The sequence below is a fragment of the Nipponia nippon genome, unplaced genomic scaffold (genome assembly GCF_047370975.1).
Source record: "Nipponia nippon isolate SJK-2023a ecotype South Korea unplaced genomic scaffold, ASM4737097v1 scaffold_9, whole genome shotgun sequence".
Classification (NCBI taxonomy): Eukaryota; Metazoa; Chordata; class Aves; order Pelecaniformes; family Threskiornithidae; genus Nipponia; species Nipponia nippon.
Genome location: NW_028262413.1, coordinates 40,515,429 through 40,529,783, shown reverse-complemented (window position 1 = coordinate 40,529,783; position 14,355 = coordinate 40,515,429). Strand labels below are relative to the sequence as shown.

The 14,355-nt window shown below is 46.7% G+C and overlaps 1 protein-coding gene across 2 annotated transcripts in view; it reads left to right on the top strand.

Moving 5' to 3' along the window:
* Window positions 1–585: 585 nt before the first annotated feature.
* Window positions 586–14,355, top strand: part of FANCI (FA complementation group I) — a 24,992-nt gene continuing 11,222 nt past the window's right edge. The window contains exons 1-21 of one of the 2 annotated variants that reach the window (XM_087744140.1): window positions 586–738; window positions 875–947; window positions 1,535–1,665; window positions 2,070–2,226; window positions 2,307–2,364; window positions 2,964–3,005; window positions 3,494–3,617; window positions 4,525–4,610; window positions 4,785–4,917; window positions 5,182–5,274; window positions 5,774–5,910; window positions 6,740–6,920; window positions 7,508–7,595; window positions 8,148–8,278; window positions 8,933–9,003; window positions 9,943–10,057; window positions 10,444–10,566; window positions 11,662–11,730; window positions 12,991–13,092; window positions 13,914–14,093; window positions 14,188–14,309. In XM_087744140.1, coding sequence (XP_087600266.1) covers window positions 655–738; window positions 875–947; window positions 1,535–1,665; window positions 2,070–2,226; window positions 2,307–2,364; window positions 2,964–3,005; window positions 3,494–3,617; window positions 4,525–4,610; window positions 4,785–4,917; window positions 5,182–5,274; window positions 5,774–5,910; window positions 6,740–6,920; window positions 7,508–7,595; window positions 8,148–8,278; window positions 8,933–9,003; window positions 9,943–10,057; window positions 10,444–10,566; window positions 11,662–11,730; window positions 12,991–13,092; window positions 13,914–14,093; window positions 14,188–14,309 — 2,300 coding nt within the window. In that variant the 5' untranslated portion in view covers window positions 586–654. The remainder of the gene's footprint in view (window positions 739–874; window positions 948–1,534; window positions 1,666–2,069; window positions 2,227–2,306; window positions 2,365–2,963; window positions 3,006–3,493; window positions 3,618–4,524; window positions 4,611–4,784; window positions 4,918–5,181; window positions 5,275–5,773; window positions 5,911–6,739; window positions 6,921–7,507; window positions 7,596–8,147; window positions 8,279–8,932; window positions 9,004–9,942; window positions 10,058–10,443; window positions 10,567–11,661; window positions 11,731–12,990; window positions 13,093–13,913; window positions 14,094–14,187; window positions 14,310–14,355) is intronic. The other variant, XM_087744141.1, reaches the window with a different exon arrangement.

Genomic DNA, 14,355 nt, shown 5'->3' with positions numbered 1-14,355 from the left:
CCAGGCGAACCCGCTCCCCCTCGCTCGGCAGCATCAGCTCCCGCTCCCCGTGAGCACGGGACTTTCGAAAGCTCCCACGATGTGCTGGCACCGGATCCTCTGGCTAAATCCCGCTGCTTAACGGCGGGCTAAACCTCCTCGTGCGCCAAGGCCGCCCCTCGTGCCCCCCGGAGTTAAGGGGTTTATTCGAAGGGATTCGTGCTCCACGTGGGGGGCACTCGCAGGAGCCGGGTGCCGCTGCTGCGGGGTGGCCCTGAACGGGCACTTTGTGCCGACAACCCCAGTCCCCCCTGGCTGCCTGCACCCCACGTGCCTGCACCCCACGCCATACTACACCCCACGTGCCTGCACCCAACGTTACCCTGCACCCTATGCTGCCGCGCACTGCATACTGCCCTGCACCCACACCACTCCGCACCCCACGCTGCTGGCACCCCACGCTGCCCGCACCCTGCGGGACTCGAACCCAGGCCCTCCCGGGCGGCCGGGGGCGGGAGTGGCCGGGGGCGGGGAAGGGAAGTGAGGGCTCGGGGGCGGGCGCTGTTGCCTGGGTGACGGGCGGGCACTTCCGGGCGGGAATTTCGGGGTGGCGGAGCTGAGGCCCGGCGGGCGGCGGTCGCCGGCAGCGCGACCCCGGCCGGGCCGGGCGGCTCCATGGCCCAGCGCATCCTGGCGCTGGCGGCCGAGGAGGCCCCCGAGCGGCTCCAGGAGGCCCTGCAGAGCCTGGGGGAGGGTGAGGTGCGCCCCGCGGGCTGGGCCCTGTGTGCGGGGAGGGGGGGGTGCGGCTGCCGGGCCCTGTCAGGCGGGCGGAGGCGGCTTCTCCTCGGGAGGCCTTGGGTGAAGGACAGCTCACAGCGTCCCCTTGTCTTTGCAGCTGGGCGATATGGTGACGAGGCAGGCCCTGAAGGGGAGGGAGACGGCAGCTTTGCTGAGAGCGATCTTCAAAGGTGGGCGATCTCCGAGCTGCGCTTTGGGGTGGGTGGAGAGGGGGACTGTGGCCCCAGCCCTGCTGGTGCCTATGGGTGACTTTCAGGCTGGCTGGGTGAGGTAAGTGGTCAGCAGCACAAGGAAGTGTCACTTTGGGTAAGAAGCAGCCAGTCAGGGTCATCACAGGAGACTGGACATCCAAAAATAGATACGGGATGTGGGAAACCAGATTAATATATTTGTAATGAACCTGTTGTAAGTAGGCTTTACTTTTGGGAGCCCTTGAGTACTGTGGAGTAGAACTGAGCTGGCCAGCTGGAGCTTAATTGCCAAGCTGATTCTTCTCAAGATTTTGACACTCCCTGATCTTGGGCAGCAGGTTGAGTGAACCGCAGGGTGTAATAACGGGGTTGAGTGCTTCAGCTATTTTATCCAAGAGATCCTCATTTCCTGTGCTCTGGTTTTCATCTGTTTTATCAGTTAAATAACATGGGGAGTTGCAGTCAGGTAGCAGTTTAGCCCTGCTAATTTCCTCTTGTTTAGCAACATGTTGTTACTTACATAACTTTTTTCCCATTCTTTGTTTTCTTTATTTTCTCATTATAAGGCTCCCCTTGTTCCCAGCAAAGCGGTGTTCTCAGGAGGCTTCAAGTTTACAAGCACTGTGTCCCGCTAGTGGAGTCAGGGGACCTGCACTTGGGCAAGGTGTCTGAAATCATAGGACTGCTGATGCTGGAGGTAGAAGTTCCTTCGAGCTGCTTTCCTGGGGTCTGCTGGGTATCATTTCCTATGTAGACTGAGATATTTCACTAGGCCACTGAGGAAAATGAGTTGTATCCTTCCCGTGGATCTGCCCTGGACTAAGTTAGCTGGCATTGGAATTTGCTGTGTGTGTAAATGTGGTTATCTTTGGATAATTATACTTAGACTTGAAACTCCAAACCTATAATTACATCAACTTGATGTACTGCTCTGTTCTGTAAATGACAGTATGATAGTCTTGGGGGTGAATTCCCCTTTTAGGGGAACATTTCACTGTAAAATGTTGTCCTTTGCTGGTTTCTGGTGACGGTTTGGACGCGTATGTGGAATTCTCCTGTGCGCTGCCTCAGGCTCTTTCATGTTGTTGTATCTTCTCCCAGGCTCGCCAGCTGCCAGGCCACGCGCTGGCTGAGCTCGCCGCCCTGTTTGTTGATGTTATTAAAGGCGGCAGCCTGTCTAACGGGAAATCCTTGGAGTTGTTTTCCACTGTTCTCACTGCATTGGCGAGTTCGAAGGAGAGCCTGGCTTATGGGAAAGGTAACCCTTCTCAGTTCCTTCTCCCCAGCCTGTCCTCCCATCCCCTGGAATCAGCTCCTAGCAGACTTTTGCTTTTTCAGGTGAACTGAATGGGGAAGAGTTTAAGAAACAGCTGATAAATACCCTCTGCTCCAGCAAGTACGTACATCTCTGCCAGCTCCACCGTGCTTTAGTCCATTTAAAGATCAGTCAGTGCCTAGTCTTATTTGGGCTGTTTTACAAAATTCCCTGTGATACCCTACAGGTACAGTGGGAGCTAAATCTGCAGTTGCTAAGTGTGTCTGTAGCCCCAGCATCCTCTTAGTTACACGGCAAAACAGTGTGTTTCATGTTCTGCTTTGAAAAAGACATCATGATGAGCTGGATGTCACCATCTGTGTCCTGTTCTATCATCTTTGAATCTGTGCCCTCCGTGACTGTGTCTTCTCTGGCTGGGAAGGCAAGGGAACACCCTGTTCCCAGATCTTGTAACAGTGTTGCGTGAATTGGTCTCAGGAAGCACTTAGTTTTATTCCTTTCTTGGTTATTTGTTATTGTGGGGACAGGGGCAGTTTGGAGCATTCTATGTCTGGGTGGTTAGGGTGGTGGTGGTGACTTCTGGTGGAAATTTGGCTTTTATTCTTAATATCAGAACATGACAGGGAAATGGTGACATTGAATAATTGTGTATGAGGAGGGAAGGGATAAATGATAATTCTGCTTGCTCTCAGTTTTCCAACATATTTTTGTTTTACCAGGTGGGATCCTCAGAGTGTAATACATCTTGCCAACATGTTCAGGTAATTCCTTTTACCTTCAACATCAGCACTTGTGCTGCAGTCATGCCCACATCCAATTTCACATGTAGTTTGGGGCAAGTACGAAAAGTAGTTCTGACCATACCAGGCACAGCCCCATGGATGGTTGAGTCGATGAACATCCACGTCAGATCCATTTGGATACAAAAAAAACAGCTGCGCAGGTGTGCCTCAGAGACTGGGCGTGGCATTGTGGTTTTTCTTCCGTGTGTGAGTGAGCCTTGGCAACTTAACAATGCATTAATGAACAAGCACACTGTGAAGGAGATCTAAGCACCGAAGGTTGAAGAGTATCCTGGGACAGTGGTAGGGTATTGAGGGATCTGTGGCAACTGCTTCTGATGAGGACTTTGGGAGCATTCGCTGCCTGTCTGTACATTAGGACCCTTTGTCTGGTTATGGGTTGACTCCGCTGTGGGATTCTGAAGGAAATTAGTGAAAATGATTAGGCTGCATCTTTGATTCAACAGGGATATTCCACTGTCGGGAGAGGAGCTGCAGTTTGTGGTGGAAAAGGTCCTTAGGATGTTCTCCAAATTAGACCTGCAGGAAATTCCCCCTCTGGTCTATCAGCTGCTGCTGCTTTCTGCAAAGGTAAAAACTCACAGGAGCTGGCCTCCCCCTAAGCATATAACATGAGAAAAAAATATGTACAGACTGAGCTATAGGCTGGATTTTGGTGAGGATTGTGATTGTTCCCAAACTGTGCTGTGGGGAGCAGGACACAGCAGGACATCAGTAGGTTTTTTCCCTCTAACTCTCTATCCTGAAGAAGCCGACTGCTCAGAGAAAGATACAATCTTGATCTTCCTTGTGGGAAAAGAAGGAAACCTTTGGGAAATAAGGAATGAGCACAGACCTAGCAGACAGCAGAGAGGATTGGTCTTTTGCACTGTTCTTAAGTGTGGTTTTGCTCACTCTCTGTGGTCCGCACGCTATAATAATAGCTCATGCAGTATGACTGTCTTCTGGGTTGTAGTCTGACTTGTACTGGAAATGTCTCTTTGTGCTCTTCCTGCAAGCAGAGGCTGCCAATGACATCTCTGCCCTTTGACAGGGTGATCTGGCTCTTTTGCTTGCTTCATTTGTGACCAAGTCAATGCCAAAATGATCCAGTCAAAGACAAATTATATCTGTGTTACAAGAGGTCGTTTGGGTCCACTGGCCAAAATGTAATGTTAGATGTAAGGTTAGGAGTTTGAAAGCCTCCCTAATTGATTATAACATAAAGGATCCCATCTAATTAATAATAACTTTAAAAAAAAAAGCTGAGAGCTTCAGCTTTTTCCAGCTCTTCAATAAGGGCAGTCAAAAGAAAAACGCAAACTAAACCAGAGTCACTTCATCTGGAAATGAGCCACACAGGAGCCCTCCCCCACCTCTGATTTATGAAGGGAAATGAAGGATACCATGACATTTGTAACTGGTGTGGGAATACGAGTGTAGTTCTCTGGGATACTGCAAACCCTGCAGTGGCTTAATGTGATGTCCTGCCTTGCAGGGCAGTAAGAAGACTGTTTTAGAAGGAATCATCAGTTTTTTCAATCAGTTGGATAAGAGACAAAAGGAAGAACAGAGGGTTCCACAGTAAGTTCTCTGTGTCATCCCCTTTCTTTACTACCTGGGTATTTGTAGTTATCCTGGTCCTGCTCAGGGCTCCTTGAATTTGAATTGTTAAACCTTGTACAAGTACATCCTTCTTGATAGATAAGAAATTATTATGGCTTTGGATGGCTTGTTTTTTTCTGATAAAACTTACAGATCAGTGGACCTTGAGGTAGCCACGATGCCCCTAGACCAGCTCCGTCACGTGGAAGGCACTGTTATTCTCCATATTGTTTCTGTTATCAACCTGGATCAGGACCTAGGCGAGGAACTAATCAGACATCTAAAGGTACGACAAAGATGGAGCAGGTATTGTTCTTGAAGATGTTGAAGCAGGGTTTTTAAAACTTAATTGGTTATCTGTAGAAGGGATTTAATAAGTTTTATGATGACTGTCATGTTCACTTTAACAAGTGCTATCATATGTTTGAAGAGACATGTCCCTTTCTACGCCACGACAGGAGTGTGATAGGGGCCTGGTACCTTCCCTGAACTTGCAGGACACTGCAGGTGAAGACAACAAGCTTTCTGACTGTTGCTTGTTATTTTCTAGACTGAGCAACAGAAGGACCCTGGTAAAGCCCTGTGTCCCTTCAGCGTGGCTCTTTTGCTATCGGTTGCAGTAAAACACAGACTGCAAGAGCAGGTATGTGGGCGATAAGCTTGCAGAGAACTTCCATGGGAATGTACGCTGCACTCCTTGTAAAGGAAAGGAAGCGTGGTTAGGTCATAGTCCCATCAGAATTAGGCTTGAAATGGTTTCAGGATGCTCGTGGGGAGGCAGTTAGATCATTGGTAAGCTGTAGTTTAGTGAACACTATAAAAGACCCCAGAGCAATATCAGAATTTTCCAGAGTTGTGATTCCTGTCAGTTGGTATTGTAGGATGAGAAGAAAAACAATGTCTTCTTTTTTTAATGTTTTGGCTCTGTGGTGGCCACCTGAAGAGCATCTGGCAGCAAGTTACCCTCCTTGAAGCACTTAATGAGGTTGGTGTATTTGTCCTGAGAAAGAAGTGAGTTAAGATTTTTGGCAGGCTGTACTGGAACTTGTGCTCTGGCTGGTGCTCTTGCTGGAACACACCCAAGACTATACAGGTCCCATTTCAAAGATTATTTCCTCACATTCAATGATTTTATGTTCCAGATATTTGATTTCTTGAAAACATCAATCACAAGAAGCTGCAAGGACCTGCAGTTCCTTCAGGCCTCCAAGTTTCTGCAGGATTTGTTTCCTCAACAATATGATGTAACTGCTGTAATTCTGGAAGTGGTGAAAAATAGGTGAGTTGTTGCCACATGCTGCAGAACACTCAATGGGCTGTGGGAGGGGGAGAGTTTCAGCCTTGCTAGAATGCTCTAGGGTGCTGAATGCTGCTGGTCAGGTGCCGGCAGGGAACAGTGTCAAAATCCAAAGTTTTTATCCCAGTTTTATATTGGTGAATTAAAAAAAAAAAAAAAGGCAACAAAATGCAGCTGTATAAATCTGCCCCCTCCACCTCAAATCTCGGCCTCTGGTGGTACAAAGGACTAAACTGATCAGGACCCTATCTGTTTCTTACTGGTAAAGCAGCTGATGGTATGAGTCATGCTGCCGGCTGTAGTTTGTGTTCTGATAAAGGGATGAGTGATAGGTTCACTGTTTTCTTCCCCCACATGGTTAATCCTTTAATCATCCTGTGGGATAGGTCTGTGATCTGTCACCAGTTGTGCTTTAGTTTGATGCGCGGCATTCCTCTTCTGTCTTCCTCTCTGACTTGAAGATCTTAGGATCAGTAGGATATTTGTGCATCCCAAGTGTAGCCTACTGTCACACTGAGATCAGACCTGAGTGCACATTGTTCCATGTAGTGAGGAAACCTCTGGACTGGAAAGGAAGTCTGATGGTTGGAGAACCAGAACTGCAAAGCATGTTGTGCTGAGCACCTACCCCTCAGCCTAAAGACAGTTATAGGCTTCTGAGGGATGCATCTTCCCTGGCGTCATCAGGCATCTCTCACTGCTGCTTTGGACCCTGGAACGGCTGTGGAAGATTTTACTTTAGACTGCTCTAATCTAAACCTTTCCTGTGACTAAGTTGTTTCTTTCCTGGTCTGTTTAATGTTTTCTTCAGTGCGTTTGGCTGGGACCACGTCACTCAGGGCCTGGTGGATCTTGGCTTCAGTCTAATGGAATCGTATGAACCAAAAAAGCCCTTTGGAGGAAAAGCTGCTGATACCAGTTATGGCCTTTCAAAAATACCAGCTCAGCAGGCTTGCAAATTGGGAGCAAATATCCTGCTGGAAACATTTAAGGTAGCGTATGGTTTGGAGAGGGTTTTTTTGGGGAAGGAAGGGAACTCTGTTCTTATTCTTTCATCATAAATGGTATCAAAACTTTGCCTGCTGTATCCCTCGTGAGTGTTTTACAAACAATACTAGATTTAGTTTCCTATTTGCCCCTGTCTATCTGAAAGAGGTCATCTTCACAAAATCCCAATCCTAATCTGTTCCAACTACTACAATTCCTGTGTAATCCCTGTTACAGTTTCGAAGAAACTGCAGAGAAGGTAGAGAAATTCAGAGGTACAAAGAAAATCTAACAGAGGTGGGATTGAAATCAGCATTGTCTCTGAAGTGGTGAATTTGCATCCCACAGACCATTTGACCCATGATGTTCTGAGTGTACTGTGTGTGTCTCTGTGATGGTTCTGATCGGACTGGAACAAAATCTCAATCGGTCTGTGTGAATTTAGCTGAAAGGGGACTTCTGGCAACCAGTCCCAGCTTACCGTTCAGCTCTGGATTTGCTTTGTACTACACAATGCCTGTGCTCTGATGTACAGGAATACCTTAAATTTATGTAGGTTTTGATTTTTATTTATTGTTCTTTCTCACTTCAGGTTCATGAGCCCATCAGAAGTGATATTCTTGAGCAGGTCCTGAACAGAGTCCTCACAAAAGCAGCATCTCCTGTCAGCCACTTCATAGGTAACAGAAGAGAGAGAGAGAACAATGTGTCCTGCTCTGTGGACACTCAGAACGTAGCTTCTCAGAACACGTTCCTGCCGAAGTGACCTGAAGCCAAGACAATCAGTTGTTCCTTCCCCTCTTACTGAGGTGTCAGCTGCATCAGATTACCTTGTATTTATCACAGGTGAAAACATGTTTGCAGGCAGTTGCCATGGAACAGCTGATGCACAGAAAGGTGGTATCCATCAGTCAGTAACTTGTTACACTTTCCTAGCCTTGCCTTCCTCCTTGTCCTTGGGCAGGTGCTTGGGAGTCACCGGGGCTGCTGAGATGCCTGTGCTGCAGCCTCTTCTCTTATACCTCAGTGCCCTCTGGTGGGGTGAGGCCCTGCAGCCGCGACTTTGTGCCTGCAGCAGAGCTCAGATTTTCGATGTTCAATGACTATTGCAACCCCTCTGTGTAATGGAAGGGCTTTGATTATTCTGTAATTGTTAGCTCTATAGACATCTTTTGCTCAGAATTTCCTGGCCCCTTGGCAGCAGCTGCTCCTTTTGTCCTTTTATTTTTCAGACTTGCTGTCCAATATTGTCGTGTCTGCTCCTCTTGTGCTTCAGACTTCATCCTCCAAAGTCACAGAGACCTTTGACAATTTGTCCTTTCTGCCCATCGACACAGTGCAAGGGCTCCTCCGGGCAGTACAGGTAAAGCTTTGCATTTGTCCATGAATATTCTTGCTAGTTTAGTTCCAGTGACAGCTCTAGGCCACAATTTTATGCATGAGCTAATAACCCTCCTTGTAAAATAAACCTTCATACCCTGCTGTAGGTTGTTCGGTGTAGCATGGAACTGTTCTTCAAGCATGGATTTGCATGTGCCCTCTAGCAAAAACCATATGGTGAAGTCTGGCACAGTACCGAAGCTGTTCTGTGCTGACCTTTCATCTGGAAGATGCCCAGATGCTGCACACTGTAGAAAACTAAGCATACAGTGTTTAGCTGAACAGCTGTAGCTGTCACCTTAATTTTTCTCCTTCCAAGCTCCATGTCAGTATTTCTCTTTGCCTGGGCTGAGATATTGCCCTGGCATTAAATTTTTACCTGCTTCATCCAGTCTGGGGATAACAGTTCTTTTCCCAAACCTTTGCACTGTGTCCTCACTAACCTGCTAAGGTGTCTCACTGCTACAGCTCTTTGGGTTTAATTTTATATTGTTTTAAAATGTTTTGGTTCTCCTGCTGTACTAATGACAGTATTGGAAATGCAGGGCCAGATGGGCCTGAGGAAGATGAGCTCATATGCCCCAAGGGCTTGGCATGCCTTAGTGCTTTTCTCTCCAAAGTCTGTCTTCCTTTCCAGCCTCTGCTCAAAGTCAGCATGTCAGTGAGGGACTCCCTGATACTTGTTCTCCAAAAAGCTATCTTTTCCAGGTAAGCTGGGAAGGGAATTCTTTGAAAAGATTTCTGCAACTCATTTTTGGTTTTGGAGCAGAAGTGTTTTTTGTTTGTTTTGGCCAAGTGTCTTCTTACTATGTTCTTCCCATAACTAGATGGTGACATCTGCTACCCCTACCCCTTTAGCCTAGGACTGTAATACAGTCACAGCTCTGCTGAACCGAGACACAAATCCCAACCCCCAGCTGAATGGGCTTTGGAAATTCAGAAAGCTGTTGGGAACTCCAAATAAGTAGGCAAAATTAAAACCAATTCCAACATGTGTCTACACAGCTGAGTACATCCAGATGCTAGGGAGAGTCTGGAAGGAACCACTGATCAGAATGCTGAGCTGCCACCTGACCTCTGATCCTTACAAGGTGGTAGAGAAGCAGGCTTGTTGTCTTGGCAATGCTTTGAGCAAACCATCCTGGTGTCTTCATAATGCTGTGATTGTAGACTGGATTTTGTTGGGCAGTGGCTGCCTGGTTATGAATACAGAATTCATAATTTAGGATTATTATTCAAGGCAAGGGACTGGGTTTCGGGAAAGACCCAGGGTTTTGGTGAGCAAAGCAAAACGCCAGCTTTTTGTGAGGAATTTTCCAACTCTGAGCTCTGTGAGACTCTCCCATTCCAGTTTTCAGGGGACATTTAATGCTTGGGCCTTGGCCTGGGGCTCTCCCTCAGTGTGAGTATTGCAAGGAGAGAAAGGAAATTGAATGTTGTGAGAATGTAGAGCAAGGGAGCTCCCAGCAAACTGCCAAGTTCTTAACTGCTTGGGACTGTGCTGCCCTCTTGGGGAATACAGTTCCGCTGGGTCCAGTCACTGTATTTCTGGACCCTTTTTTCATTGCTGAGTTGATCTTGTATTTATTTCTGAGCTTCTTGCCTCCATTTTTCCTTATGCTTCTCTTTTTTCCCCCTGACTCACAGGCAGCTCGATGCTCGTAAAGCTGCGGTTGCTGGCTTTTTGCTTCTGTTAAGAAATTTTAAGGTTCTGGGCAGCTTGTCCTCTTCCCAGTGCAGCCAGGCCATTGGTGCCACTCAGGTAAGTGCTGTTCTGCAGTCCCTGGTGTGGACATATGAGACAGTCTCATGTCTAATATGCACTGTTTGAAACAACTCAAGGGTGGAGTGTTTCGCCAAAATGGAAATATAACTTCAGGAAGGATTAGTCCTGGAAGGAAAGCTTTGGGAAATGCAATGTGCAAAGAGAAGCTGGCCTAGGGATGTTGCTTTCCAGAGTCATTCTCTCTTACAGCACCAATATTCTGGGGAGCATTTACACTGCTCCATGATGATGATAAAGAGTCTGGCAGCACACTAAGGACTATTTCAGTGATTGTTTAGGGGCCAGGCCCCTTATCACCTTGCTTCTGTGTTGTGATATTTGAGAATTGTAACCAGTATAACGTGACTAATATTCCCTCTCAGGTCCAGGCAGATGTTCATGCCTGCTATAATTCTGCAGCTAATGAGGCCTTCTGCCTTGAAATCCTGGGGAGCCTGAGGCGATGTTTGAGCCAGCAAGCGGATGTTCGACTCATGTTATACGAGGTAAACACAGTTTCTTCAATCTCCTTTTAAACAGCCACTAGCTCTTCTGTAGTCTGGTTCTGCTGTAGCTCCCAGTAAATAATGATCACATTATTGTGGAAAACAACCCATCATCTCAGTTATGTTCTTCATGGGACACATGTACCAAGGATTATATTTTTTTTTTCAATCCTTCTGCTTCTTTTTATTTTGGACCATTATAAGCCCAAAGATACATTGATGTATCTTCCTCATCTCATACATTGCTTAAGAGCAAAAATACGTCAGTGTCTCTCTTCCTGTGGTGTGACCGAGGAAATGGGAAGCACATTTGATGCCCAGTGGGGAGCAGTGTTATGACAGGCACTGGGTAGAAGCGGTGTTGCTGGGAGTTAATCATGGGCTCCAAAGAAAACCCTGACTGGAGAGCATGGGGAAACTTCCTTAGAGACTGCATCAGAGATCTGTCTTGTCTTCTCTTCCTTTTGCAACTTTCTATAAAGGCTTGTCTGCCCCTTAGATTTCTTTTGGCAAATGGCCTAATATAGAGAGCCATTTTTGGGTGCATATCTTAGCTCCTGACGTACCAGCTTGAGAAAAGGAAAACTCTTCAGGTCTGAGATTTTGTTTCCTTCTTGGCTTGGTTGGACTGACCTTTGGTGAGCCGCAAGTTTTGTGTGTGTTCATCAATATTGCTATAAGACATGTGCTTGCTTTATCCATCCACTGAGTTTTCTCTGAAGGATTTTTTGCCTCCTACAGATTCCCCACTGGCTTGTTTTGCCTTTGAAGCAGGATTTCACAGTTTGAAGTTGGATCTAGTGCTAGTGTTAAATAGCAGTGAAAGTCACTCTGGGCTTGATGCCACCACTGCTAGGGAGATACAGCTTGTGAGAGGGCCCCTGTGAGGAAATTCATACTCTTTCTGATTCATACCTTCTTTCTGTGGTGCCTTTGCTTTGCCAGGTATGGGGTTTTACACTGAGCACATTGTTACTTCCTCATGGTTCCTTGTGGTGCCAACGGGCCATTGCTGTTGTATGACATCAACTTACTATGGATATAGTTCATTTTTTTTGTTGTGTAAGCCAACTTGTCCTTCCTTCCTGTCTTCAGGGGTTTTATGATGTCCTTCGCAGGAACTCCCAGCTGGCCAGCTCTATAATGGAAACGCTCTTGTCCCAGGTAAAGTACTGCTCTGTGGCGTGGCTGCAGTGACCCTAAGAATTCTGCGCTGCAACCAGTACAGCAAGCAGTTCAGGTTAAATATTGGGAAAATACTTCTCCCTTACACTGGAAACATGTTTAAGTGCTGCGGCACTTCTCTGAGGAGGTGTTCAAATCCCTGCTATATTGAGAGAGCAGACTATGTAAATGTCTGGAGACTGGTTCATATCCCGTCACAGGGTGGAAGAAAAAGGATCTCTTGAAGCTCTTTCCAACCCTTCAGTTCTGAAACGCCGTGAGAAGTCTGATGCCCAGAGAAGTGCTTTGTGCACTCTCTGTTCCTTAGCAGTGCACAGCGGTTACCCTCCCATACTTCCCCAAGGATGTGCACTGACACAGTAATTATTATTGCTGTCTTCCCATCGGGAGAATACCCAAGTCCGTGTAGGATCTAGGAGGATTAACTCATCCCCCAACAGTGTTGCTTATGGCAACAAGACAATCACATTTCTTCAATCCATTGGACAGGCTGTGCTTTCTTTGAGACAAGTAATTTTCTTTCCTTTAATCATCCATAGAGTTCATGCTGACTAATTCCAGCTTTCCCATGACAGTATAGGGTCTGAGAAGGGAACATGAGCAGAGCCAAGGCAGCTTTTGGGTAGCAGAGGGCACTTAATGGGAACTTGGTGTAAATATATAAAATTTTATAGCATCGTTTTATATATAACTTTCCATATTTGGTTCTGATCCTATATCAGTACTCAGAGCCTATCTCCTTCCTGTGGTGTGCCAAACAGCCAGGAATTGGTGCAAGCATGGTCTCTCATGGATTTGTTTTAGTGCCAAGTGTAGCCTCCATAACTGTCTGCAGCCTTGGGCCAGGAAGCTGGGTGCCATAGCAGGACCAAGCATTCCGTACGGGTGACTGGCAGCACGAGCAGTTACTTTTCCTCACTGTTTAAAGGATGAGTAGCACTGCAGGTGAAGTGCAAGTGATGTTGCACGTGGAGGCAACACAACACCAACTGGTCAGATAAACTTGTTTGAGGGCAGTGACATGTCCTGGCTGAGAGGTACGTGAGCAAGTCAGGAGGGGATTTTAATTACTAATGGAGCAGGTGATGTGGTTCACATACACATGCAGTCCCATCATCATAGTGCTAGTTTTTGCTCTGTAGAGCGGAGTACAAAGATTATCGTATTCGGTTTTCAAACAACCTAAGAGGCTCAGTTACCAAGTAACTGGTTATTTTTATTTCTTGTTTTCTATGACAGATAAAGCAGTATTACTTGCCCCAGCAAGACCTCCTGCCTCCACTGAAACTTGAGGGATGCATTATGGCTCAAGGAGATCAAATCTTTCTGCAGGAACCACTGGTAAGAGCTATACTGGCTGGCCACAGCTGCAAGTTCGTGTGTTCCATAGCATTTTAGTTGTGCTGCTACATGAGCTGAATACCTTGTGTTTCTTCAGCCTCTTCTAGCCTGGAACAATTCTTTTAAAGGCAATAGAGCTGGGCATCTCACCCCTGCCTCAGGCTATCTATTAAAGCTTCCAAGCAAAGTGTCCTGGGGACCTGTGTGAAAAATGCTGTAGGAACAGCATAGTTCTGTTATTCTCTGTTGAGCTCACCCTGGGTTTTTTTTCCCTCCTTCAACTTAATTCCACATAAAATAGTCTTGCAGTGTGTGTGTAGCAGGGGGAAGAATCTGCCTTTTGGTTTCGCTCCTTTGAAATTGTTGGAGGTGAGACCTCAACAATTCATTGGATTTCCAAGGGAACAAATTCAAATTAATCACTTTGTTTTCCCCTAAGGAAGTTTCCATGCTGTGCTGTAGTAGCACACCCAGGAAGGGAGCAGACACTTCAGCTAGAGTGAGAGCCCTTTTGGAAATTCCCTTTCTATCTCCTTCAGCAGTTGAGGTGGCTGGGTTGAGGGAGCAGTGGGAGTTAAGTCTTTACATCCCATTTAGGCAAGCTCAGGCAGACAACATTGTCTGAAGCTAGAACTGGGTAGTTGTGTGTAGGGTTACAGATCCCCTCATTCTGGGAATGAGGCATATTCTTGAGACTCACATGAACCTCTGTGGGCAGCTATGGCTCTTTGCATCCAACTATAAATAGCCTGGCCTGTGTCCACTTCCATCGGTGACCTCCAACTACAAGGCTGAGTGTGACTGTGTGGCTCTTACTTCAGGCCCATCTGCTCTGCTGTATCCAACACTGTCTCGCCTGGTACAAGAGCACTGTGCAGCTATGCCAAGGAGCTGAAGATGACGATGAGGAGGAGGATGTGGGATTTCAGGAAAACTTTGAAGATATGCTAGAATCTGTCACACGACGCATGATCAAGAGCGAGTTGGAAGACTTTGAACTGGTAAATCAGATTCTCAGTTTGACTCAGTGGAAGAAGACGCTGAGTTCTTGTCAGGTTTTGAAAAGATTTTTCACTTGTTTCCTTTACCTCTTAGGATAAATCAGCAGATTTTTCTCTGTCTTCTGGTGTCGGTGTAAAGAATAACATCTATGCCATCCAGGTGATGGGAATTTGTGAGGTCCTGATTGAGTACAATTTCAACATAGGGAATTTCAGGTAAAACATCAAATCTTACCCTCCAGCGCTAGCTGTGCTATGCTGT